This window comes from Larimichthys crocea, chromosome X (assembly GCF_000972845.2).
Source record: "Larimichthys crocea isolate SSNF chromosome X, L_crocea_2.0, whole genome shotgun sequence".
Classification (NCBI taxonomy): Eukaryota; Metazoa; Chordata; class Actinopteri; family Sciaenidae; genus Larimichthys; species Larimichthys crocea.
Genome location: NC_040020.1, coordinates 28,997,938 through 29,025,226, shown reverse-complemented (window position 1 = coordinate 29,025,226; position 27,289 = coordinate 28,997,938). Strand labels below are relative to the sequence as shown.

At 38.3% G+C, this 27,289-nt stretch overlaps 2 protein-coding genes across 5 annotated transcripts; one reads left to right on the top strand and one right to left on the bottom strand.

Moving 5' to 3' along the window:
• Positions 1-682: 682 nt before the first annotated feature.
• Positions 683-26,251, bottom strand: ppp3r1b (protein phosphatase 3 (formerly 2B), regulatory s1ubunit B, alpha isoform, b). Its single transcript, XM_010730328.3, has 6 exons — positions 25,991-26,251; positions 19,739-19,778; positions 7,443-7,619; positions 5,176-5,235; positions 4,773-4,957; positions 683-3,222 (listed from the first exon to the last, which is right to left on the bottom strand). The coding sequence occupies exons 1-6, from the start codon at positions 25,991-25,993 to the stop codon at positions 3,175-3,177; spliced, it is 513 nt and encodes a 170-aa protein (XP_010728630.1). The 5' UTR covers positions 25,994-26,251; the 3' UTR covers positions 683-3,174.
• LOC109138715 (E3 ubiquitin-protein ligase TRIM39) lies at positions 9,059-19,449 on the top strand. 4 transcript variants are annotated; one of them, XM_027282718.1, is made up of 3 exons: positions 9,059-9,215; positions 9,784-10,052; positions 16,189-19,449. In XM_027282718.1, exons 2-3 carry the CDS (start codon positions 9,786-9,788, stop codon positions 17,566-17,568), a joined length of 1,647 nt encoding a protein of 548 aa, XP_027138519.1. In that variant the 5' UTR covers positions 9,059-9,215; positions 9,784-9,785; the 3' UTR covers positions 17,569-19,449. The 4 variants fall into 4 exon arrangements, with proteins under 4 accessions (XP_027138519.1, XP_019115276.2, XP_019115277.2 ...); XM_019259731.2 differs by lacking the exon at positions 16,189-19,449 and having other exon boundaries at positions 9,784-11,946; XM_019259732.2 differs by lacking the exons at positions 9,059-9,215; positions 9,784-10,052 and adding an exon at positions 15,177-15,361 and having other exon boundaries at positions 15,923-19,449.
• Positions 26,252-27,289: the final 1,038 nt, after the last annotated feature.

Below are 27,289 nucleotides of genomic sequence, written 5' to 3'. Positions count from 1 at the left end.
AATCAATGAGATGTGAACTATTAAATAAGTTGCCAGCTCTCGATATTTCAGCTCGTCAAGTTGAAATATTTTCTAGTTTCTTTAGTTCTTAATGACAAAAAAACTGAATATGTGGAACCAACTCCTATTTTGGGTTCGAGAGGCAGACACTGCTGAACCATCCCTAACTTCTGCTGCTATAGGCCTAGACTGCTGAGGTGATGATGCACAGAGCTCTTCACCACATCATGGTCACACCTAGATCAGGGATTTGTTGAGCCTGCTGCTGTGGTCCTGCTTGACGTCCACTACTATTATTATGAATATCTACATACTACCTTTAGTTATATATCTATTCATATTTATTGTTATCATTATTTTATTTCTGCTGTGCATCTGTGTCTATTTATCCGTCTACCCCCCTCTCCCTCTTTAACTCAGTTGGTCACGGCAGATGACCGCCCACCAATGACTTGGACTCGAGGTTTCTGCCTGGTAAGAGGATAATTTTCCTTGCCACTGTCGCCAAGTGTTTGCTAAATATATAAATAATCAATAATGAAAATAATTTAACTACAACCAAACACAGGAATCACCCAAAATGTTTTCAAGCTCAACATAAAGTACATGCTTTGTAGTAAAACAGTTAAAACAGTACGAGTAAAGGTCCTGGAACATTTATAAATGAGAAGTTCACAGCGTCTGTAACAACTTTCAAACAGTTTATTTCTCATTTTTCCATGTATGAAGTTTCAGTGATGCAGCAGAGATGAAAACAGGAGTAAAAATCTAAGACTGAATCCATCACAAACGTCCCTTTAAACCAACAGAAGACATTTCAGCACCGACCTGAAGCTAAACAAGAAGAAAGCTTTGACACCAACTGTTTATAACAAAATATCATCAACCCAAAGAAAAAGAGGGGGGGAAAAAAACACATACAGACCGAGTGCCAGGCGAATTAAAAACCTTAATGATTACAGTATATATATATATTTTTTTTTTAGTCATTTCCATGTTTAAACCTTTTATTGGCAACATCTACGTGCTTGAAATGTTTTATTTATCACCATTATTAACATGTAAACACAACACGGTCTCACTGAATTTCATGAAATGAGCTAAAACTCTGAAATGCAAAACTAAATAAATACAAGACAAATTATGTTAAGATTACGTATCCTCACCGCGAAATACATGATCTGATAATAACACAACCCTGACACCATTTTCACATGTTTAAAATATGAAACTATTACAGCTAAATAAACAATCGTGTTTAAGGGTTAAACTTCTATTGAAAGTAGCTATATTCTATCTACTGAACATGCACCAAAATCGTATTTATTTAGTTGTATAACTGTATAAAAATTCTAATATTCTACCTCACAGAAAATGGTGTATTTTCAGTGCACGTAGTCAAACTGAACCAGTAATAATCACATACTCTTGCATGCACAGAGCAGATTATTTGCATTTGCAAGACATTTCACTCATTTCATTAAATTTTGAGACCAGTCTGGTAAACTCGAGCTTTGAAAAAAAGACCTTTAATAAAGCTTTAAAGAGCTTTAATAAAACCTGATCTACATGCAAACAGGCAGGAGAAGAAGAAGAAGAGGAGATCAGTTCACACGTCATGCAAACACATCACAAGTCGTCCCGTTTCAGGTATAAAAGTCTTTTGCAGCGCGTCAGTAAATAAACCGCTCAGTCCGGCAGATTTCCTGCAGCGTGAACAGAGTACAGCAGCTTTTATCATTTTGACGGCCATTTAGTTCTTTTTTTTTTGTTTTTCTCCTCCTCGGCTTTGCTTCTTCCCAAACAAAGTTAAGAGTATAAAGATGTGACTGTCCAAAGCAGAGGAGTCGCAGATATACACAGATTCAGTTCACAAAATCATTTACAGGCTCGTCTCTGCCATTTCTGCCGTACGTCTACAGATGAAGCTTATTTTTGTCTTTCCAAACAGTTTTACTAAATCTTAAAAGGTGTAAAAACACACACAGAACTATTAAAAACTAAAAATGTGAATCTTTACAACCTGTAGGAGTCCTGCATGTTATTCAACGATCAGCGGTTTTACAGTTTCTAAAGCGTCATCAAGCGCACATGTAAATAAAGAGAGAAATTTCTGCATGTTTCCGAATTTGATTTTCCTCAAATGTACAGTAAGTTTTTCTCAGCTGAAAATCTCTGATCTTATTCCACAAAGCTGAGAGTTTTATGTGCGTTTGTTTTGGACGTGCAAGAGTCTATAAATGTGTGTACAAGCAGTTATCATAGCTAATTCGTCTCTGACGATACGCCGCATTCATGTCATATCAGAGTTATCGTAATCACCAGTTTTTAAACTTATAAATAATGTTAACGTTATTATTACAGCTCGGACTCTCTGACTTGGTGCTTACAAACACAAAAGTGCCTAAAAAAAAAAGCAGAAATATATGGATGCTAATGTAAGCCATCGTTTAAAAACATGCAGTGCCCAATCTTTATTTCTGACAAAATGTAGCCAAACGTGACTGAAATGAAACAGTTCTGTAAGTGTAAATAATGCAATACTCCAGTAAGATAAATGCATTCAATAATACAGTTACATCTCTAAAATAAAGACACAGATTTTAACTGTAATTCAACTGCATGTCAATAAATTCTCGTTGGCACTTCATGCTGTTTGTGTTGTTCTGAAATCAAGTAACATCGCCGCTAACTACACTCGTCCACTAAAGTTTACTTTCTTTAAGATAGACTTTATTTGATTCTCAAAAAAAGGAAAAAAAAAAACAATGACACCAAAATAAATATAAAAAACCCACATACCTTGAAAAAACCAGTAAAACATACAGTACACATACACATTCAAACACACACACACACACACTCCAGCTTTCCTCCACCAAACTGAAACCGTCGCTCTGCGCTCAAAAGCTTTCTGTCAGCTTTCAAAGTGCGACGCCGCCGAGTCACTGAGAGCTCCTGTTCAATAATACTTGGTAAAAGTTTGGCTTCAGAAGGCTCGGGAGGGGAGGTGAGGTGAGGGGAGGGGGAAGGAGGTGACGGAGGAGGAGGGGGAGGAAGGGTGAGGAGGGGATTTTTCACAGAGAAAATACTTCCGTTGAAAACAAACAGAGCGTTTTGCTGGACGACGTCTTCAAGCAGGTCTTCAGTAAATGGAGGGAAAACAAAAAGTTATCAGACGTCCACCACCATCTTTTTGTGAATGTCTAATCCACCGACGACCTGAAGGACACAAAAGGAAGTGAGGTCACACGTCAGTTCATCTCACGTTTTTTTTTTTACATTCAAACAATGAAAGTCTGACTGAAGAGACAGAACAACAACAAGTTTAAAGCTGCGCTAGTCAACAGATGGAAACGTTGGTCGTCGGTCCGCTTTCATCCAGATATACAAATATCAATGCAATGAATTTTTTTTTAAAAGACATTCAAGATCCCCAGAAGATGAAAGACATTAGTCTTACTTTCTATGACGACGTGCTAAAAACGCAAGGCTAAGATCATCTCCGGTCATCAGACCAACGCAGCCTAACGTGGTGTTGCATTTCCACAGGTCACCGAGTCTTTTCGGTATCTCCTGTGGCTCCCACCACCGAAGCCTAAACTAACTACCCCGATGAATCTGCCACAAGACGGTGAACATGGTAAATATTACACCTGCCTTACGTCAGCATGTTAACATCGAGATGTAATACCATGGCTTTAGATTGGTTTACATCAACAATGAATCAAAAAACTCTGAGAAATGTTTTTAATCTCTTTTAGCTCCTAGTTTTGGTTTTATGACCAATTTACTGTGTTCACTGTAATTTAATTACGGTCACTCCACCTCTATAATAATAGTAAACATATTTTTGTCTTTTTCAGGGGAGACAGCAGGTCAACAGTATAAACCACACAGAAGTGCCATAAATCTGTAATAAACATTGTGTTTTGTTCAAATATTTGAAGTTTAGAGTGTATAAGGTCTCGGCACATTATGATATCAGTATACGATGTGTATTCTCACGCTCTGTCTCATAAGTTGTTGCAGCAGTTGAGTTGATTTGCTCCACAGATTAGAAGACTTAACCATTTGTAACCACTAAAAAAAATGTGTAAATTACCACATTAGGACAACAAGACCTTGAGGAAGACCATAGAAAAATCCATGCTGTGATTTGGTATCAAAAACTTTTGACATTCTGTGTTTCTGCATATTTCTGCGATTGGACTGTGAGCACTTCTCTTCTGGAAACTGCTCAGAAACCCTCTTATTCTCAATATATGTAGGAAAGCCTCCATCTCAGCCTTTCAGCCACAACCAGTTTATCCTATTCCAATACTTTAGGGACCCCAAACACTAGGTGAAAGCAAAACATTTATACTGCATGCAAAAACCTGCATAGCAACAGAGGTTCATGTTTCCACCTGCTCTCAGCATGAAAAGGCCAAACCAGAGTGTAGATTTCACCTCCACCTCCATCCGAAGTGCATCAAGAGAGGAAATAGTCTGAAGAGGTCAAATGGTTTAAATAACAGATTTATTGTGAGACCAACGTGTTCTGGTTGTCGCCCTCACCATGGCCTCACAATAGAGTTGTTCTTTATACTCTGAATGTTGCCAGAGTTTTGACCTATTTCCTTCCTTTGTGAACTTTTGAAGGACGTGAAGTAGTACCAGAAATATTTATTGTGTCTTTCAGCTGTTTTTTAGTCTGAAGCTCTGTTCATAACACACACACACACACACACACTAGATGTTAGAGGGAGGACAAAAGGTAATATACTTACAGCACAGAACTCTTCGAAGGATATCCTGCCATCACCATCTTTGTCTGCGTTGATGATGGTTTTGTCAACGATCTGTTGAAGCTGGGTGTCCTTCAGGTTGTTGCCCACCATCATCTTCAGGACCTGGAAGAGCTCCCCGTTGGATATGTAGCCGTCTTTGTCCATGTCGTAGATCCTGAAGGCAACTGAGGTCAAAGGAGGATTGAAGTCGATGTTATGTGTACACAGATACAATATGACATCAGTTTCATCACAGTGAGGTCAATCCAACGAAAACGTACTGCCATAAGAAATGTTTTGATAGAATTTAAAGTGAAGACAGTGATTTATGTGTCAAACATGTTCAGTGATCCTTGAAGTTTATGAGATTTAATTTGTCTACATACAACTATTAAACACTTACAGCGCAACTTCTGCTCCTTGTCACCTTTGACACTGAACTGGGAGACTCCTTCGATAAATTCTGCCGAGGGACAGGAAACAGCATCATCAGTTAAAACTGCAGTTAAGATAATAAATGTTGCAACAACATTTAATGTAGATAATCCAATAAGATCACCATGTCATGATGGGAAATAAAATGTGCATTGTGATACAAAAACATTTTGTCTTTCTTCTGTACAAAGCAAGGTACAAATGAAAGAAACAGACTGATAGTGTCACGCAAACTTCCCAAACTTTCATGACCTTTTCAAGACGGAGGCTGCTGCAACACCTCTTAAAACCAGATGTTATAAAAACCATCAACTGATAAAAAGAAACTGTGTTTTCCATTTTCTTACTGGAATCCTGTATGTGTAGTACACAGAGTATTTGAGCTGGGAAACAGGATTTGTCTTTCATCTGTCGTTTGTTTTTAGATTCCTCGTCAGCGATGGGAATTGATAAACACCATTATTGATTCTGCTTATTGTTCAGATTCTTTTATCGATTCCTAATAAACTTTCTGTGTGGAAAAATAGTCGAGTTGAGCTAGCTCTAGCCAGAAAGCGGTTTGTCATCTAAATTGGATAAAACAAGAGAATATTTGTACAGCAATTTATTTTATATATTTGTTTTTGTTTAGGAAAATAATCTGCTGGCACTAAAGTTGATAACAGGATAGTTACCCATGGTAACGGATGTGCTGCTCAGTTGGTACTGGCATTCCTGGATTTTAAACCCATGTTGCTCATCGTATCCTCACTACCTCGATTTAGGAGGTAAAGCGGGTCGTCCACTAATCATATAATCTGTCTTTCCTGACTCCTCCAGTCTGCATGTTGAAGTGTCCTTAACAAATACTAAACCCCAAATTGCTCCCCAAGCCTGCTCCATCAGTGTGTGAATGTGTATGAATGACCAGCTCCCAAAGTGGCACCTTGCATGGCAGACAACAACATCAGTGTGTGAATGAATGAATGAAATATGTAATGTAAAAGCGCTTTGATTGGTGAATTTATGGTGAATCATGTATTTTGAATATGCTGCATTTTGTCACATGCTGCATGTTTTACAGAAAACCAGGATTTTTAAGAGTCCAAAATGTTTATATATTTTTGATTTCTGAACACACTGATCATTACTAACACACAAAGTATTTTGCGAATGAAAAGGTTAACCTAATCCAGTGGTTCTTAACCTGGGTTCGATCGAACCCTAGGGGTTCGGTGAGTCGGTCTCAGGGGTTCGGTGGAGCCTCCGCCCTGGAATTTTTTATACCATTTGTTACAACATATCTTTGTGAGCAATCGTTTTCGAGGATGCTGGACATAAAAACTAAGAAAAGGAACAGACTTTGCTGTGAAAATGACATGAGACTGGCACTTGCCAAGGTGAAGCCACGCATATCTGAACTGGTCTCTCAAAGGCAACAGCAGAAGTCACACTGAGGTAAGTTGTTGTGAGTTCATGCACTGTGTTGGTTTTGTTATTTGAACAAGGTGATGTTAATGCACGGTTCATTTTGTGCACCAGTAAAAAAAATCATATTTTATTTTTTACTAAAGAAGGGTTCGGTGAATGAGCATATGAAACTGGTGGGGTTCGGTACCTCCAACAAGGTTAAGAACCACTGACCTAATCACATGACATGACTTGGTCACATGACACATTTTTGTCCATTTGTGAGAATTCGTTGAGTGAAATTCATTAAAATGATCAGCAGAAATCATCAGGAAAAACTTAAACTTGAAAGAAATGTAGGGTTGCATGGTACAGCAGTATACTGACGGAGCAACACCATGGTTACCGTCAATGTAAACTTTAATTGTGGGCAATGTTGCAATGAACAAAAATGATTATGTGGAAATATTAGATTAATAAAGTTTTATTCGTGTATTTTTTATCGTCCATGAGTGACCCAGATCTTTTCTGTGTTTTGTCTTCTGAATAGAAACAATCCTCTATATTTTCTTCCTCCTCGAGTGAAATGTGTTGTGAAAAGTGCATTTGGTGGATGAGAAATCATATTTTTCTGTGCTGGGTCTGACTATTGTTCCTGGATTTGCCAGTGCACAGTGAATTACAAATTGTATGTATCATCAGAGGCCTTTTCAGGGACAGCGGATTATAAAACCATCTATTTTTTTTGGACTAATGTCAGTAATGGAAACCACCTCCTGTCAACAAAGATTAAATTGACATATCAGAGTGAGGAGGAAAGATGAAAGGGTTTCATGATTTATTTACCTTTAAAGTCGACTTCTCCGTTCCCATCGGTGTCGAATATGTCGATAACTCGCTGCACGAGGGGATTCTGCTGCAGCTCTGGTAAGGACATAAACTCCTCCACACTCAGGGAACCAGAGTTATCTAGGTCGAGTTTCTTAAATCTCTTTCCTAGCCTCTTAATCTCATCAGCATCAACTGAAATGAAACAGAGAGAGAGAGACACACACACAGTTATTTACAGACAGAGAGAGCGTTTCTGCGTAACAGACAAATCTGTTTAGAGAGTTTGGTTTGACACGTCAAACCTGAGGAGGAAAACACTGTAGTTTAAACACCTGTCGTCCACCTGTATCTTATTCCCTGATTGTGCCTGTAGAAAGCATTTACCCGAACCACACGACCAGACTTACCCGGCTTCTCGTTCTTACTGGCCATGGTTGTTCAGAGCTGCTGATCTCCCACTGCACCAGTAAGGATGAACTTTGTGCTACCGCACCTCCTGGTGCTGTGCACTAAGCCCCAACACTGGGTCATGTGACACCTCTTTCAGCACTAATCACTCTGCTGATTACCGTGAATCAGCTAGACACAGTGAAGGTGTACTGTGTTTGGTAACCTGGTGGAGATACTTTACTCTGTCCTTTTAAATTATAAATGTTATTTTTAAGTCTCTCTCAAAGAGTCGTCCAACAATAATTTGTTGTAGAAAACCTTTGTTTTAACTCTGAACATTTCTTGACACCTGGCAGCCTTCCTCATGTCCCTGATACACTGCCTGCAGATAGATACAACCCAGATAGCTTCCTTGTTGTTCGGGGTCAAACCTGATGTCATGACAGAGAACGACCACTAGATGGATCCCACCACAAAGAAATGACGAGAACTGCTGCCACGTCAAGCACCGAACACTCCTGATAATGTGAGCGACTGTAATGAATTTAACAACAGATCTTATGCAGCACTTCTCTCGTGGAGGTTAGAAACTTATCCTCGATCTTCAGAAAAACTATAGGTAGAGAAAACATCTCAGGTACCGGCTGCAAGGAGAGCATTTAGTGGCCTGCATGAAGATTGGACAGTGATTTTTTCCCCCTCCAAGCCAAGGAGGATGAAGTGCAGTAATGAATCACGCACAGTGTCCAAGATGTGTGCTTATGTTTTGCAAAGCTTATACAGCTTATTTTTATGGAATCATCTCCTTGTGATCACTTGAAGTCTTGAATATACCAAGTGAACAAAAATTTTAACACAGACGAACCACTGTGTCGTCAATATACCATCCTGCATGCCTCGTTTTAGGGTTTTTGTGGTGTGTACCACAAGGCCTCAAACTGTAAAAAGTGTTTAATGCTGACAAAAACTCCTCTTTCTGATTTTCAATGAATCGATCATAAAAGTTAGAAACCACAAACCTTATTCCTATTCTAAAATGCATTCATTTCTGATTATTCATGCATCTTACTATCACCTTTTTACACACCTTACTTCTCCTACTACTCCTGTCAGGTATAGTACCACCTATGCTCCACATTAAACCAGAGAAAACCAAAGTCTTACCCAATAATCATGTTACTCAGAGGGAGAGAACAAAACCCTGCCCACAGAAGTGCAGTAAGAGGCGGAGCAACACTAAATAGAGGAAAGCTCAACGTCAAACTCCAGAAATGAAACTTAACATTAAGAGAAGCAGCCACGCAGCAGTCGACACACGTCTCTGTTTCTGTCTAAAAGAAACAAAGTGAGTTCATCAGGTCTTTCTCAACAACACAGAAGAGTCTCTGCCAAACACTGGTGAGTACAACTGATCATATTTACAGTTTAAACAACCAGAACTAACACAAAGAGTTTCACTCGTTTCATTTTATGCTGACACTTTCTGTTTTATCTATGACTGTTTGTCCACAGGTCCACTTTACAGTAACTCACATTAATTACTTTCAACAGTCTCTCTTTGTCAGTTCTTCAGTAATCTGTAAATTAATCTCTGTAGTTTAGAGTTAAATCTCACTCTTATCTTCCTGGTATTATTACAGTTTACTGATCTCTTCCTAAAGTCAGATTACTTCCTGTTTCCTCTGGCTGTTTCACATTAAAAGCTTTCTACCAGAGAGCCAGGGAGCAGCTTTTAATGTGAAGCAGCTGGAGGAAATGCAGTGTATTTGTCATCATGTATGAAAAGCTTTGTTAGCAGCACTATTCTTTTATGAAAATTGGTCTATACAACAAGATGTAAACATATTTGGTGCTATTGGTGATATTCATTGTTAAAAAAAAAGATCACTGTTAACATAATTGTGGATTATGTTCCTTATAAAACTTATGAATTAAATGTTTTTCTTCTTTCACACTACATGTGTAGAAATGGCTGCTGCAAACTATCTGCCATCTGAAGATCAGTTTCTGTGCTCCATCTGTCTGGATGTGTTCACTGATCCAGTCAGTACACCATGTGGACACAACTTCTGCAAAAACTGCATCAATGAACACTGGAATACTACTGACCAGTACCTGTGTCCGATGTGTAAGAAGGTTTTCAACCCAAGACCTGAGCTGAACATCAACACATTGTTCTCTGAGATTGTTTCTCAGTTCAGACAATCAGCTCAACAGAAAGCTAACAGCAGCAGCAGCTCAGAGCTTAAAGTATCCAAACCAGGAGAAATTCCCTGTGACGTCTGCACGGGAACCAAAATGAAGGCCCTGAAGTTGTGCCTTAACTGTCTGACCTCCTACTGTGAGACTCACCTGGAGCCTCATCTGACAGCTTCAGGTCTGAAAAGACATCAGCTGATCGACCCTGTGGAGAACCTAGAAGGCCGAATGTGTACAAAGCACGATAAACCTCTGGAGCTGTTCTGTAAAAGTGACCAGACATGTGTCTGCATGCTCTGCACTGTTTTAGACCACAAGACTCATAAAGTTGTTCCTCTGAAAGAAGAATATATAGTAAAGAAGGCAGAGCTGGGGAAGACTGAACCTGAAATACAGCAGATGATCCAGAAGAGACAAAAGAAGATTCGGGAGATCAAACACTCAGTCAACATCAGTAAGGGAGATTCAGACAGAGAGCTAGCAAAGGGTGTTCAGGTCTTCACTTCTCTGAAGGAGTCTGTTGAGAAAGGCCTGGCCAAGCTCATTGAAACGATCAAAACAAAACAGAAAACAACAGAAAAACAGGCTGAGATTTTGATCGAAGAGCTGGAACAGGAAATCTCTGAGCTGATGAAGAGAAGAACTGAGATAGAACATCTCTCACACTCTGAAGACCATCTCCACCTTCTCCAGAGTGTCCAGTCTCTAAACATCCACCACCCACCACCCACTAAGGACTGGACAGAGGTCAGTGTCAGTCTATCGTTATATGAGGGGACTGTGAGGAGAGCTGTGTCTCAGCTGGAAGAGACACTCAGTGAAGAGATGAAGAAGCTGGTTAAAGCAGAGCTGAAGAGGGTCCAGCAGTATGAAGTGGATGTGACTCTTGATCCTGATACAGCAAATCCGAATCTCATCCTGTCTAATGACGGGAAACGAGCTAGGCCTGGTAAGGTAGGGAAGAGTCTCCCAGACAACCCAGAGAGATTTTCTTTCAGTCCCTGTGTTTTGGGAAAGCAGAGTTTCTCTTCAGGCAGATTTTACTACGAGGTTCAAGTTAAAGGAAAGACTGCCTGGGATTTAGGAGTGGCCAGAGAGTCGATCAACAGGAAGGAAATAATTACACTGAGCATTGAGGATGGTTACTGGGCTATATGGTTGAGAAATGGAAATGAGTATGAAGCTCTTGATGACCATTATGTTGTTCTCTCTCTGAAGTCTCAGCCTGAGAAGGTGGGGGTGTTTGTGGATTATGAGGAGGGTCTGGTCTCCTTTTATGATGTAGGTGCTGCAGTTCTTATCTACTCATTTACTGGCTGCTCCTTCACTGAGAAACTCTACCCATACTTCGGTCCCTGTGACATTGACGGTGGTAAAAACTCTGCACCTCTGATCATCTCTCCTGTCAGAGGAAACTAATCACTTATCTTATTTTACTTCTAATTTTATTGAAGGGATCAAATGTAGATATTTTGTGACAATACTGTAGAGTCAACATTATTAATTTTCTACAGAATCTGTTTACTGTGGTGATTGATTTATTCTTCAATGTTAAGATTTTCAGTATATTAATTTGACACATTCATCTCTTTAACTGTGTTTATGTGGAGAACATCTATTCAAACCTCTTTTAAACCCAGTAAGTACATTTGCAAAGAAAATCTTGATGTTTGTATGTGCAGACACAGAAAACATGTTGCTGAATATTAAATTGTGTCATAAAACTTCATTTGAGAGTAAGGCCTAGTACTGTAGATGCCTGCAGTGTATATAAGACACAGTGCTAATGGCAATTTATATTTTGATTGAAAAAGTATTTTAGTAAATTATCTTTGGCCAACTTTTGTTTTTTAGCACTCTGGTAACATGGTTTATGAGTCAAATAAATCTGTAAATATTTGATCATAAAATAAAAACGTATGTTGTATTTCATCAATGCTGTGACTTAATAATTTAATAATTAATGGTAACAAAGAAACGTGCTTTAATACAACAGCAAACATTGAGCAATAACACACGATCATCTGACTTAATTCTATTGTTTTCTACACAACAGGGGGGGACAGTAAAATAAGTTTGAGGTGAGCAGCCTGTAGAGCTACATGTAACAACACACTGGATGCTCCTAACCTTTTAATTTGATTTATATAACACCAAATCATAACAGTTATTTCATGACTTAATGACACCATATTGACCATACTCTTTATATGATTTACTTCCTTTAATCCTTGACATATTTATAACTCTTTCACTGAGAAAATAAAATGGCTGCTGTCTAGTTTTGTCTTTGCATTTTCAACAAGTGCTAACCTCTGAGACAAATTATGTTTCCTCTGACCACCACATGTTTCACCAGCAGGATGCTTTTAATTTGTAGCATTGTCAGGAGGAAATGTGTGTTTTCACCAGTAGTGACTAAGGATGCACCAAAAATTCGGTCACCGAAAGTTTTCGGCCGAAAATGGCCCAAAAGTGCATTTCGGCTTTCGGTGAAGTGGCTGAATAGTGGCGTGACGCAATTGATGCAATGGAACAATGTGCACGGTCATCTGGCCAGGGTTGGTGATTGTTTTCTCATTCACACGCAATAAACCCACGATGCAGGATATAGGAAAAACATAGGCAAGAAATACATCATACACTGCTCTTTAGCAGAGCTATATACTTCTCTCTACATTACGGTGTCTCACACATGCGAGGTGCGTTTCATTTACCGTCGGAATGACTATGATGCATTCATGAACGTGGGAAAAATGGAAATTCACCGGAAATATAATAAAACTAAATAGTATTTCTTTCAAGAACAAATTAACAGTGATTAAAACAACATGGGCTTTCTAACAGTATAAATGAAATAATAATTATACTAACTGGAAATTCTACTGGAATATTTGAAGGATATTAAATAAACATTTACTTTCTTTGAAAAAACATGTCTACAAATTTATTCTAGGCTATTTATGCAATAATAAAAAAAATTGTGAAAAATTTAACAACCGCATTTCATATTTGGTTTCGGTATTCGGCCAACCATTTAATTTTTATTCGGCTTCGGCCGAAAATTTTCATTTCGGCGCATCCCTAGTAGTGACTGAATACAGTAGGGCTGCAGGAGAGTGGATAGTAAACAGTGAGGGTGTTATCAATGAAGACAGTGTAATATGGTCAAAAACTCTGGGGCAAGGCGATAAGTAGATCTTGAGTTTAGATCAAACCAATATTTTCAAGCTCAAGAAAATTAGACTTTCAAGTGGCGTACACTCTTAAAACCAAACCACTGTCACCAAGCACTCACAGTCTGATGTTAATGTCAGTACAGCTTTCAGCTACAATCATTGGTCATCATCTGGTTAACCTCATCTTCATCAACAGTCAATATACAGGATAAACTCAAAAACATCCTCCTGAAAGCAAATGTCAAATTTTAAATTCTGAGTAAAATAAATATATTCCTGACATTAAAACACTGAGTACATAGATTTAATTTTAGCTTGTTTGTAAGAGATTGCTATCAGCCAAACAAACCTACTTACATATTTAAATCACAAGTCAAGCCACATGCTTTACAGTCAATGGTGAGTCACAAACTTGCTGACAACCAGAAATATAAAAGCACAGTTCAATATTTGGGGAAATATTTTGGTTTGTAATAGTCAGACAAGTTAAAATAAATCTTTCATTTAAACTAATTCAGTGCAGATACTGGTATATATATTTAAATATAGATGTTACACCAGCTGTAGTGGTGGCAGTAGTGCCTTCTCTCTGTTATTTACTGCCTGGGAAACACAACACCTCTGACATGTTGCTCAGTCACGGTGCTGATCCTTCTGAACAGGCAGCGCCCGCTGAGAAACACCAAACCTTCCCAGTCGACTCCACGGGAGGCAGAGATCTACTGTCAGCCAAGAGCTTCATGATAAACACTGAACTACACAAGACCACAGTGTGATACAATGAAATGTACAAGGTGTTTAGCTAATGTGCAACATGTGTATGCTCAAAACATCTGTGAATGAAAAATGGACGGGCTTTCTTATTTCAAGATTCATAGCAATCTTTACATTGGGCCAGAAGAAAACTACAAGTGAACAAGCTCCCATGGTCACTACTTACTGGTGTTATGGCACAGACCAACCACTGGATGGACCACAACACAAAGGGAACAATGAGCAGTAGTGAAGAGTAATCTTGTTTTTCTGCTTCTCACAGGCTGAGTTTGGTTCAGTACTGCCTTTTTCTCATGTTGAGCCAGGAAAAAACCTTATACACCACTAAAATTAAAACTAGAAGGACAGTCACATTCATTAAATGAAACTGAAAGTTTTTAAGTAGACACAACAGAGTTTGTGGTAAGTACAGCTGATATTTTTTTTACTGTGATTTAAAATCTAATTTAAAGTTTAATCATCATCACATCGCAGCCTGTTTTGCTGCTGCCATCCGAGGCAATCTACTGGACGAAATCCAACACTTTTTGTACTTTGTCCCTTCACAGCATACAAAGTTATTAAGTTAACAGTGGGAGTGTTCAAACTGCTGATGGTGCAAAGCAACAGGCAAGTTTTTCTACTAGTACCAACAGTGTCTGTCAAAAACAAACATTTACAACCTCTACACACTGGTCCTGGTAATTACTTTTAAGTAAATAACTTTACTTGTCAAAACAAGGATATATATTCTTATTTCACAACAATAATTTTAATTTAAGGACAAACATTAGGAATACAGTTCCAGTTTTTAGTCAGACCCCATGTATGTCCATGGAAACAGAGATAACACCAGCAAAAATATATTTATTTTTGAGATGATTTTGAGAGACAGCATAAATGCCTCTGTCCTGACTGCATGTAAATCTTCAGGGTTGTAACTGTAACTTTTGTGATATAAGATATTTAAAAACCTACATTTTTAAAGTTAATTCATATTAACTGTGTGAACGGATGAGAAAAATAGCAATTAACATTTATTTCTTGACATCATGTAACTTTCTGCTCACTGTTTTAATTCAAACTAAAGCTAAGTTACAGCAAACATAATTAAGGCAGCTAGAGCAACACCTGTTTACACACCTTACTCCCCTGTCCTATCAGGTGTAGTTCCACTTTTGCTCCATGTTACTCAGAGGGAGGAAATAAAACCCCGCCCACAGAAGTGCAGTAAGAGGTGGAGCAACACTGAATAGGGAAAGCTTCCACGTCAAAGTCCAGAAATGAAACTTAACATTTGTAAGAGAAGCAGCCACGCAGCAGTCGACACACGTCTCTGTTTCTGTCTAAAAGAAACAAACTGAGTTCATCAGGTCTTTCTCAACAACACAGAAGAGTCTCTGCCAAACACTGGTGAGTACAACTGATCATATTTACAGTTTAAACAACCAGAACTAACACAAAGAGTTTCACTCGTTTCATTTTATACTGACACTTTCTATTTTATCTATGGCTGTTTGTCCACAGGTCCACTTTACAGTAACTCACATTAATTACTTTCAACAGTCTCTCTGTCAGTTCTTCACTAATCTGTAAATTAATCTATGTACTTTAGAGTCAAGTCTCACTCTTATCTTCCTGGTATTATTACAGTTTAATGATCTCTTCCTAAAGTCAGATTACTTCCCGTTTCCTCTGGCTGTTTCACATTAAAAGCTTTCCTCCAGAGAGCCAGGGGGAGGCTTTTAATGTGAAGCAGCTGGAGGAAATGTAATGGATTTGTCATCATGTTAGAAAAACTTTGTTAGCAGCACTATTCTTTAATAAAAATTGGTCTATACAACAAGATGTAAACATATTTGGTGCTATTTTGTTCCTTCTATACAACAAGATGTAAACATATTTGGTGCTATTTTGTTCCTTATAAAACTGTTAGGAATGAAATGTTTTTCTTCTTTCACACTACATGTGTAGAAATGGCTGCTGCAAACTATCTGCCATCTGAAGATCAGTTTCTGTGCTCCATCTGTCTGGATGTGTTCACTGATCCAGTCAGCACACCATGTGGACACAACTTCTGCAAAAACTGCATCGATGAACACTGGAATACTACTGACCAGTACCTGTGTCCGATGTGTAAGAAGGTTTTCAACACAAGACCTGAGCTGAACGTCAACACTTTTATTTCTGAGATGGTTTCTCAGTTCAGACAATCAGCTAACTGCAGCAGCAGCAGCAGCTCAGAGCTTAAAGTGTCCAAACCAGGAGAAGTTCCCTGTGACGTCTGCACAGGAACCAAAATGAGGGCCCTGAAGTCCTGCCTGGTGTGTCTGGCCTCCTACTGTGAGACTCACCTGGAGCCTCATCTGACAGCTTCAAGTCTGAAAAGACATCAGCTGATCGACCCTGTGGAGAACCTTGAAGGCCGGATGTGTACAAAGCACGATAAACCTCTGGAGCTGTTCTGTAAAATAGACCAGACATGTGTCTGCATGCTCTGCACTGTTTTAGACCACAAGACTCATGAAGTTGTTCCTCTGAAAGAAGGATATGAAGTAAAGAAAGCAGAGCTGGGAAAGACTGAGACTGAAATACAGCAGATGATCCAGAAGAGACAACAGAAGATTCAGGAGATCAAACACTCAGTCAGCATCAGTAAAGGAGATTCAGACAGAGAGCTAGCAAAGGGTGTTCGGATCTTCACTTCTCTGAAGGAGTCTGTTGAGAAAGGCCTGGCCAAGCTCATTGAAACGATCAAAACAAAACAGAAAACAACAGAAAAACAGGCTGAGATTTTGATTGAAGAGCTGGAACAGGAAATCTCTGAGCTGATGAAGAGAAGAACTGAGATGGAACATCTCTCACAGTCAGAAGACCACCTCCACCTTCTCCAGAGTGTCCAGTCCCTAAACATCCACCACCCACCACCCACTAAGGACTGGACAGAGGTCAGTGTCAGTCTATCGTTATATGAGGGGACTGTGAGGAGAGCTATGTCTCAGCTGGAAGAGACGCTCAGTAAAGAAATGAAGAAGCTGGTTAAAGCAGAGCTGAAGAGGGTCCAGCAGTATGAAGTGGATGTGACTCTTGATCCTGATACAGCAAATCCCTATCTCATTCTGTCTAATGACGGGAAACGAGCTAGGCCTGGTAAGGTAGAGAAGAGTCTCCCAGACAACCCAGAGAGATTTTCTTTCAGTCCCTGTGTTTTGGGAAGGCAGAGTTTCTCTTCAGGCAGATTTTACTACGAGGTTCAAGTTAAAGGAAAGACTGACTGGGATTTAGGAGTGGCCAGAGAGTCGATCAACAGGAAGGAAGACATTACACTGAGCATTGAGGATGGTTACTGGACTATATGGTTGAGAAATGGAAATAAGTACAGTGCTCTTGATGACCCTTCAGTCTATCTCTCTCTGCAGTCTAGGCCTCAGAAGGTGGGAGTGTTTGTGGATTATGAGGAGGGTCTGGTCTCCTTTTATGATGTAGGTGCTGCAGCTCTTATCTACTCCTTTACTGGCTGCTCCTTCACTGAGAAACTCTACCCATACTTCGGTCCCTGTACCATTGACGGTGGTAAAAACTCTGCACCTCTGATCATCTCTCCTGTCAGAGGAAACTAATCACTTATCTTATTTTACTTCTATTTTTATTGAAGGGATCGCATGTAGATATTTTGTGACAATACTGTAATACTGTAGAGTCAACATTATTAATTTTCTACAGAATCTGTTTACTGTGGTGATTGATTTATTCTTCAATGTTAAATTTTTTTTTTATTATATAGGCAACACATTAATTTGACACATTGAACAACCCTGTTTATGTGGACAATATCTATTCAACCCTCTTTAAAAACCCAGGCATTTATTTTCAATTCAAGAAAAAAACAAATATGTCACGTTGAATTTTAAGTCAACTTGAAAGAAAATGCTGCAGAATATATGGATTTTTGTATGTGCAGAAACTGAAAACATATTGCTGAATATCAAATTGTGTCTGCCTATTACATGCCTATAGTGTATACAGGACACAATGTCTGTCATTGTTATCTCAGCATAATACTTAATGGAGTAATTACCAGGTTAATGGACAAAATTAATTAAAAGAATAGATGCTAATGGTATTTATATTTAGTCTGAAAGTGTTTTGGGTAATGACTGGTCACCATGTTTATTTGTTTTGGGCACAATGGTAAAATGTCTTATGAGTCAAATAAATCTGTAAATATTTGATTATAAAATAAGAGTTGTATTTAATCATTGTCACTAGTTTTAAGTTGGAATCCTTTTGATTTTTGTCCTGGTTGATATGGCCAGACTCGCCGTTTCTGGTGCTAACAGCATGTATGGCTCAATACAACAGCAAACACTTGTTTAGTTTGTTTAATTCTATTGTTTTCTACACAACAGGAGGACACAGTAAAATGAGTTTGAGGTGAGCTGCATGATGCTTTCTTTATCTAACAACTCACTGTGGATTTTCCTAACCTTTTAATCCAATGCAATTTTATTTAATTCATATAGCACCAAATCATAATGTTGACTGGGAAAATACAGCAAAGTCAGAGAGACTGAACCCTGCTACTCATGTCTTCCCATTTCAGGTCGTTAACCTAGACACCTCTTTGAATACACCAGTGGGGTTTAGTGAGAGCTGAGACACCTGAGAGCTGCTGGTGTGACTTCCAAAGTCAACTGCAGTAAGCAGAGACACCTGCAGAAATCATTGACTCGGCCACACAGCAGGACCAGTTCTTGTTCACAGATTAGAAAACCAAAGATTTGATATCAACTTTCCAGGCAGTGAAGTTCAAGCAAAGACTAAAAGCTGGTTATGGGAATCAACAAGCAGCATGACAAGCAGGTTTTTTAAATGCTTGTTAGGAACCAAAAGCCGCCAAACCTCCCACCCACTCAGCAACCTCATCTGACTCCAGAAACGGTTGATTGAAAAAGTTCAGCTTACACTAACATCTTCTTGAGTGGGCTGGTACTCAAAAAGTAGGTCCAGGCATTTCAGTCATTATTTTCTAATTAAGCACGGGATTTTCTCTCTGGAGTTGGGAGGGGTCAGAGCAAGCCAACCAACTAATTAAAACTGGGATATTGCGGTGACTAAAAATAAACAAGGTTTTCCCAGCAGCCCTGACACTGACCTTTACAGAGCGATGAAGCATTTTTAGCCCAACTGTGTTGGGAGTCTGGGTCAGACTGCCGGCAGAGGCCTGCAGAGGAAGGTGCAGCATGTGGTGATGTTCACATCTATCACCAGCCACCGTGAGATCGCAAACTCTGCATGAACACGTGTGACTTTTCCTCTGATGATCATGCCATGTGTCGAACTTTAATACTTTGAGTTCTGTTTATATTGTGTATTGGCAGAAGTCATTTTTGTCCTGATTGATCCAGAAAGATGCTGTATATTATTCCTTTCACTGTTTGACATATGACAAGTTTAGCTTTCACTGATAATAAAATGCTTGAATAAAAAAAAAAAAAAAAGTTTGTGGAAGAATATTCTTAAGGTAAGGTCTTTTAAAAAGTATAATTCTGGTACTGTATCAATAACAAACCTCAAGGATCGCATTAGTTCGGATATTGAAACAACATGGACAATTCAGACAAGAAAACAAATGATTTCACCAAATTTTTCATATGCAAACCTAATATAGATGACAAACTCCTTTTTGTGTTTGAATGAATGAATGAATCTTAACAACACACAGGGATATTAAACAGTCACTGACCGTGGTTCATGTCATGCCATGTGGTGATATTCTTTGATACTTACAGTGCGAGCACATGTCCAGGGCGTAACTGGCTTCATTTCCCTGAAAAAGACAGAATATTGACGGTGAACAAGTGTTTCCAATTTAGGTATCTGATTTAAAAAATCTTTATTTATACCAAAAGGGGAACAAAATGCTTTATATACAAGAATAGGACTGTCTCTCAGCCTGAATGCATGTGTAGATGTGCAATTATATTATATTAAATCACTGATGTTTGGTGAGAAACAGCTATCCATAGACTGGGGAAAATTTGTAGAAAGATTTGTAGTCTGTGTTCCTGGCCAATTGTTAGTGTTCATTATTCATGAGCGACAGAATGATCTGGACTCTGAAAACCAGGCCAAAGTGTCTCCTTGATTTGCCTCGCCTCGTCTCTCGAGGACTTCCAAAAATTGAACCAGGTTGCTCCAACGAGGCTGCAGCTTTAACGGGACACGGTGACTCTAAATCACACACTCATATGTAAGGTTTATACGACCTTCAAGCACATACCACCGATGATCTGATCTGAGGGGTTTGAAAATGCTGCTGCTTTAACACTGCTGATTTCTGGGCTCTCCTTGTTATTAATAGGTCATTAAATAATTTAATTCAGTGAAATATTCGATCCATCACCAGATGTTTCTGCTGGATTTCTACTTACATTAGCTAGCTTGCTTTTTTGTTCTAACCAACAGTCTCAATTCAATTCCATTAACGTTTTATTTAAATAGTGTCAAATCATAACAGAAGTTATCTCGTGACACTTTCCATATAAAACAGGTCTAGACCCAAATCCTATAATATTAGGTTGACGATCACACTAAATCAAAAACAAAAGCAGCAAATCATCAATTTAGAAGCTGGAAATAGAGAATATTTGGGACTTTGTCTTGAACAAAATGACTTACACCAGTGATTCTAAAGCAGGGATATTTGTTTAATTTATTGTTTTAAATTACAGAACAGATGTTATGATTCATAGTGCTAAAGAAAACGTCTAAACAGCTAAAAGTAACAGATAAATGGTTGAAACATCCAGTTTGTGCCACAAACAGTTAACTGAAATGAACCCATTTTGAACATGACTGTTGATGATGAAGAGGTACTGAAGTTCACCTGACTTGACCATCATCGACACAGAAATATGTGATTATATCGAACGAGAGAAATCTTGTGCGTGGTTGGATCCTGAATACTTTTCTGCAAAGTTGCATCAAAACACAACAGAGCTCCAGAAAGTCTGTTTGGTTTTTCTCAACCACTGCTGAATCACTGTTTGTGAGTTTTACTGACTGAAGAGTTGATTTGGTTTCTTTGATTACTCTAGCAAACACTCAAACATCGTCAGTGAGGTCTGTTCCAGCTTGTTGTCACACACTCAGACACATCCCAACACAAACTTGGCTCTGATCACAGACGTCACATGGGGAGAGTACACAACGTGATGTTTCCTTTTTAGCTTCATTACATTTGGATTGTGCGGGTGCTGTCGTACGTTAAGCTGGTGAGTCTCTAATGCGGCTTTTAAATAAGTTTTAAGCACTGAAACTGTGTGAGAGCTACATTAAAAAATAAATCCTCAGACATAGTTCATGCACTTCTGGAGTGTCTGTAACATTAACAGATTATGATTTAGCAGTCCTGCACAGCCTGCTGGTTCAGCATAGGTATATTTTCCTTTGACTCAGGTCTTCATTAGGGCAATAAAATGATCTTGATATGGGACTCTGGTAAACATTTGTGTCAATAATGGCGATAAACAGCCAGTCAGTCAAGTACATGCAGTGAAGAACATGGACGTTAAAGTGGAGTTGCACTGAGGGAAGCAGATTTTATATTTTACTGGAGTTATGATGATAATGCTCATTATCCATAAGTGCAACAAAAGGGAGACAGTATGAACATATCAAACTCCAGCCACCCTGCTCACAGTAACTTGCTGCCTCCTCTCCATTCACATCCGTTATAAGTGAACACTTGTTATCCTCTGAAGATGAGGAAATTGTTGGCAAAAAGGTAACACGACATTAAGCACAGCCTCAGACAGTCTGCAAAATATCTCCATCAGTCAGCTCCAAATAAGAAAGGAAACACGACTATCTTTTCTGCCACCTGAAATCGTTCCATCACAGCGACCACACCATTATTTGAATAAGGTACAAGCTGACTAGTATTGTTTTGTTAAGGCAGATAAGCTAGTTTGCAAAGTTAAAAGTTTACTACATTTAGAAGTAATATATTCTTTTATCACAAAATATACATTACGGTTGATTTATTTATAGTTTTACTAAATCATGTTTCCACAGTTAAATGTTTGCATTATGTAAACTCATTTCTAGTGTTTTATTATTATCATGGTATTCTTCAAAATTATACCATTATCAAATTATGTTGTGATAAAATATTGATAGTAATTAATATGGATAACAATTATCATGACAAACATTTTTGCCATATCGTCATTCAGAGATTTTTCTAATTAAGATAAAGAGGACTGAAACTTTTCAAACCAAATGTGTGCAGAAGCAAAGGTGCCGTTAGACTGTCACGCTGTCCATCATAAATTCAGAGAGTATTCATAACTTAGATGCTGTCACTTACAGAAATGACTCGCAGAAGACTGCAGGTCACAAATACAGCGTCAATATAAAATCAATAGCTGATTTTTGAAGCACGTTTTAAATAAAAAGGAAGTTCATATTTATCTGGCTGCTTGTATTAACTGATAACGTGCAGTAATCTGAGGGTTGATACATTTTCAGTCACTGAGATTTAAATTTAGCAGCCCATTAAATAGTAAATCATTAGTTTGTGTCTGAAATGTACCAACTTTCAGATATTACCAGTATTTGGCAGGTGGCTGGTTCTAACTTCCCACCTTGACTGTGCATTTAAAATCGTTGACCAGTGAAGATTCACATTTCTAATAACCATGACTCCATGTTAAGGTGGCGATCCTTTGCGGGTGTTGACACATGCCCAGTATTGTTGTGTTAAGCGAGTCTCTTAGGGTCTTGGAGGTTTTCCAGGCATGTCCAACTGGCAGAAACCCTGGGGTGACCCAGAACACGCTGGAGGGATTGTATGGCCTATCTTGCTTGGTAAACCCTTCAGGATCCCCCAGGAGGAGCTTGGAAACGTTGCTGGGGAGAGGAACGTTTGGAATATCCTGCCAAATCTGCTTCCACCACGACCTGAAGCCCTATCAAATGTGACTGGTCAACATCACTCAGACTGGGATCAGAAGCCAACGCTTTTGATGCCATAATCTTAGCTAGCAGCAGTTTATTTGTTTATAGAGATTATGCACCTCTAGGATAGAAGAGGAGAGTGAATCTGTAAAAGCTGAAACATTTGAAATTATTATTCTCATTTGTAAAACTAAAGCTTACAGTCTGAAGGAATGTTAGATTCACTGTTACGAGTCAGCTATTTTTCTTTTCATGGAGCATTTTTTAAACCATTTCTTAACTGAATTTACAGATTAATTAGTATGATGCCACTCCTGTGATACAAAAATGGCCCTATGGTCCACTCTGATTTTAAAACGAATTCACTTCTAGATCATTTTTTGGATTAGCTGGGTTTTTTGACTACAGCAGCTCAGTATGTATGGAGGGCAGGAAAGGAGAGAAAAAGATGTTTTCAATTTCAGCTGGCTCTGTGTGGGCGTATTCTTGCTCGCTGCAGTGCTAAGGTAATCACTGTCCACACAATTTTGGAATCGTCAATCCATTTTTAACTCTAAAGGGCAACAACATACCGCCGTCCTATTTACCAGCGTTGACGCGTGCCAACTCTCCAAAATGATATCACATTTGCTGCCTGGATTGGCACATCTAAGCTGCTGTACTGTACTTTATCTGTGTGACTCGTTCAGATATCAGCTGATGTGTTACACTCACAGTAACTGCCTCCACAAAATGAGGACACCTTAACTGCTGCGCCTGCATGCTTAGTCTTTTATCTTATTTATGATTATGAGTATGATTATCTTGTTCTGTCTAATTAAACAAGAAAACAACAAGGATACTTAACTACAGATTAGCATGAAGGACTAGAGGATGATTCTGAGTCCACGTGGCCTCTGATTTCAAGTTTGGAGAGCTCAAACCTTAAAACTGTCACTAAGACATACACACCATCAACCACAACATCTGTGGTTCAAATCTAGACAGGAACCTCTGCTGCATCTAATCGTACATTTCCTGTCTGCTACTCGATTATACTCTATAAATATATATATCTTCTATTGATTTAATTGAATATAATGTTATGAATGAATAACTGTTATTAATCATTTAGCATCCAGGAGTACTACTCTGTCTGGTTTTACCCTTTTCGACGAGAGCTCAGTGGGCAGACAGTCAAAGGCTTTGAAAATATGATAAATAAGTAAATCCATGTTTCTGTGTAGCAAACCTGGGTTTTAATTTATTCTGGATGTAGTATGGCTCATAATGCCTATAATAATAATAATAATAATAATAATAATAATAATCCGATGTAAGTACTAACATTACTGTCAGTATTGTATGAATTAACAAGAGGGTGGTCCAAATGTGAGACGGCTACAGCCCTGAAAAATACAACAAGAGAAAAATCTGATTTACAGACCGACAGAGCTGATCTGACAAAGAATCTGCCATTTCTCCCGTAAGACACACAACACTTCCGGTCAGTATTCTTCAAAATAAAACAGTGAACTGCAGAAGAAAACTGGCTTTACGTTGCATGACCACTTTTCAAGTCTGTAGCATTTAGACTGGTCCAGCAGATATTATGTAAGGAATTAGAGCATTCGTTCATTGTACAGACCAAAAACAAGTTGTAAACAAATTTCTTTGATGTAATTAAAATCCATTTAAAAATCAAAGCACTAATATATGAATCATTTATAATAAATGTAATCATTTTCAAAGCCGAAATGTCAAACATGCTCTGGTTACAGCTCGTTAAATTTGCTGCTTTCCTTCAGCTGCGTTTCTTACCATTAAGTTGACACGTGTGGACATCATAATGAGAAATTCTCAAAAAAGGCATATTATCCCAAAACTGACGTCATCTTAATTTTAGAGCATAAGAATATTGAGCTACAACAATTCATCAGTTAATTGACATTTATTAAATTAACTATTTTGATAATTGATCAACCAACAATTAACGTGTCCTGAGTTCAGCTTCGCAAATGTAACATTTTCTGTTTTTTAAGTCCTCTGTGACAGTACACTAAATATATCTGGGTTGTGAAAAAAAATGAAATTTGAGGAAACAACATTTTATTGACAAAACAGTTAATTAACCGAGAAGATGATCAACAAATTAAGATATATTTAAAGTAATTGTTAGTCGCAGCCGAGATCGACATTTTGAGTCATTTATCAAGCAAAAAAACTAAAACAAATATTCTCTGGCCTCTAAAAACAGGTTTCCAAAAACGAGAGTTTTTGAGTGTACGTGTATTTATTTGGAAATAAGGCATATTTCCAAATAAATACAAATACACTTAAAAACTCTCGTTTGTGCCTTCTCCAGCTACCAGTCCACCTTCCATACTTTGGTTCCCGAGCCAAGACTGGACTGAGCTACTGCTGCCCCCAATTTAGTTGTATATGTTTTTTTTATCTCTATTCCATATTTCTATAAATTTTTTGTCTCTATTTTGGGTGCTTGAATTTCCCTCAGGATCAATAAAGTAAATTAAACACCTTTAGATTTTAGGTTGTTGGTCTGTCAAACAAGTCTCGATACAACACTATTATTTCTTGGAGATTTACAGACTTAATAGTCCGCTGCAGTGGTATGCAGGATATACTGATCATCTTTCAACATTTTTTAAGCTTTTATTTTGTTAACAACGTTGCGACACTTCCGCCGTCAGTTTGTTGCGCACTTGACGCACCTCCTCCAGCTAGCTAGCCTGCTAGCAAAAAAAAAAAAAAAAAAACCCGTAACAGTATTTCTCTGTTTCCTCACACGCTAGCCTTTGTGACCACCATCCACCACGCTGTACGACGAAGTGGTTTCAAACGTGAATGTGTGACAGCGTGTCAGCTGCAAGAAGCACAATTAACACGACAATCAACCGACGCTGTCATAAACAAACCGCCGACGGTTACGCTCCGTGCTAACGGCAGCTAGCCGCCGCGAGCAGGTTAGCCCCGAGTGCTAGCTCTGAAGCTAACAGCACAGTCGAAGGAGGAGACGCTCGTTTGTACAAAATGAGGCTGACATTATGATTTAAAACGCGGAGAGTGTATTCTTCTTACCATTTTGCCGTCAGTGGGTCTTTAGCTGCTGGGAGGGTGATTCAAAAGCTCCGTTAATGGATCGACACGGCCAGAAAAAGACGACGTCTCAACGAGGTTTATGACTTTTAACGGTCAGATACCGACCACCGGCTGTCTGACTTTACGGTTTGTGACAGCGGGGGAGAGATTCACTGCAGCGCCAGCAGAGAGAGCCGCAGAGGGGAGAAAGAGAGAGAGTGAAGAGGGAGAGAGGAGGAGGAGGAGGAGGAGTGGAAGGTGCAACGCAAAGCTCGTCTATCGTGAAGAGGACTCACTCATAATAAACAACGCTGAATCACGCTGGTCCCCGTATGTGACCTCAGTCATGATGTTAACTAAACGGGTTTACCAGGTTTACGAGGCCAAGGCTCAATTAATACTGCATTTATACAGGTCAACTAATATTCTTAATTAAAAGTACTATTGCTGCATTTTAAAACAGATACGAATAACGTCACATTTTTACATATTTCTTATAATTCTTATTTCTATTTTATATGGTTGTTATTGTTAAATAAAGCACATATATCGCTGCACTCAGTTTATATCATTATACACTGTTGCCCATAAAGTTGCAATAAAATATTTTTATCTCTTCTCATGAAATGATTGTGACGAAGTGTATCTTCTCAAAACTTTATTGATCAATCAAACTGAAACCACAATTAACCTGATGTGTATAAATATGAATAAAAAGAGGAATACAATTAACCTGATGTGTATAAATATGAATAAAAAGAGGAATGTGTCTCTCTCTATATATGTATGTATATGTGTATATATATGTATATATACACATATATATCTCAACATCATGAAAAAAGGGCAAGCTTGTTATTTTAGTATAAAGCACGTACTTATTAATATATTATATTCGTTACAAACTACTCCGCTCCTGAATGTAACTGTTTTTAACTGTGTTGTGATATCATTGTATGTATTTCCATACTATGTATTATTATCTTATTCTGTTGCACTCTCAACCTCATCAGTGAGGGCATGAATGGAATTGTGCAATATTTTGATGTTAGTGTAATACACACATTTTACATTGTTTTTATATCTCTAATGATATTTCTATTTGATATTGTTGTTACTGTGGTATCATGCACATGATTATTATTTTTGTTATTGTTATTTATTATTGTATTAATATTTCTATATTGTAGTATAATGCATTACTATATACTTATTATTTCTTATTATTTTGAGGGTCTTATTATTTTTTTTCTAATTCCTCTATACAAAGAGTGATCCATCATCTTAAACACACACAAT

What these genes read in the sequence shown, in the direction of transcription:
- ppp3r1b (XM_010730328.3), bottom strand. An exon ending in CCTGGACATGTGCTCGCACT is followed by an intron (nt 7,620 to 19,738) that starts GTAAGTATCAAA and finishes GTTTCATTTCAG; the next exon opens with TTGATGCTGATGAGATTAAG. An exon ending in CAAGGAGCAGAAGTTGCGCT is followed by an intron (nt 4,958 to 5,175) that starts GTAAGTGTTTAA and finishes CTTTGACCTCAG; the next exon opens with TTGCCTTCAGGATCTACGAC.
- LOC109138715 (XM_027282717.1), top strand. Translation starts at nt 15,892, where the DNA reads ATGTTTTTCTTCTTTCACACTACATGTGTAGAAATGGCTGCTGCAAAC.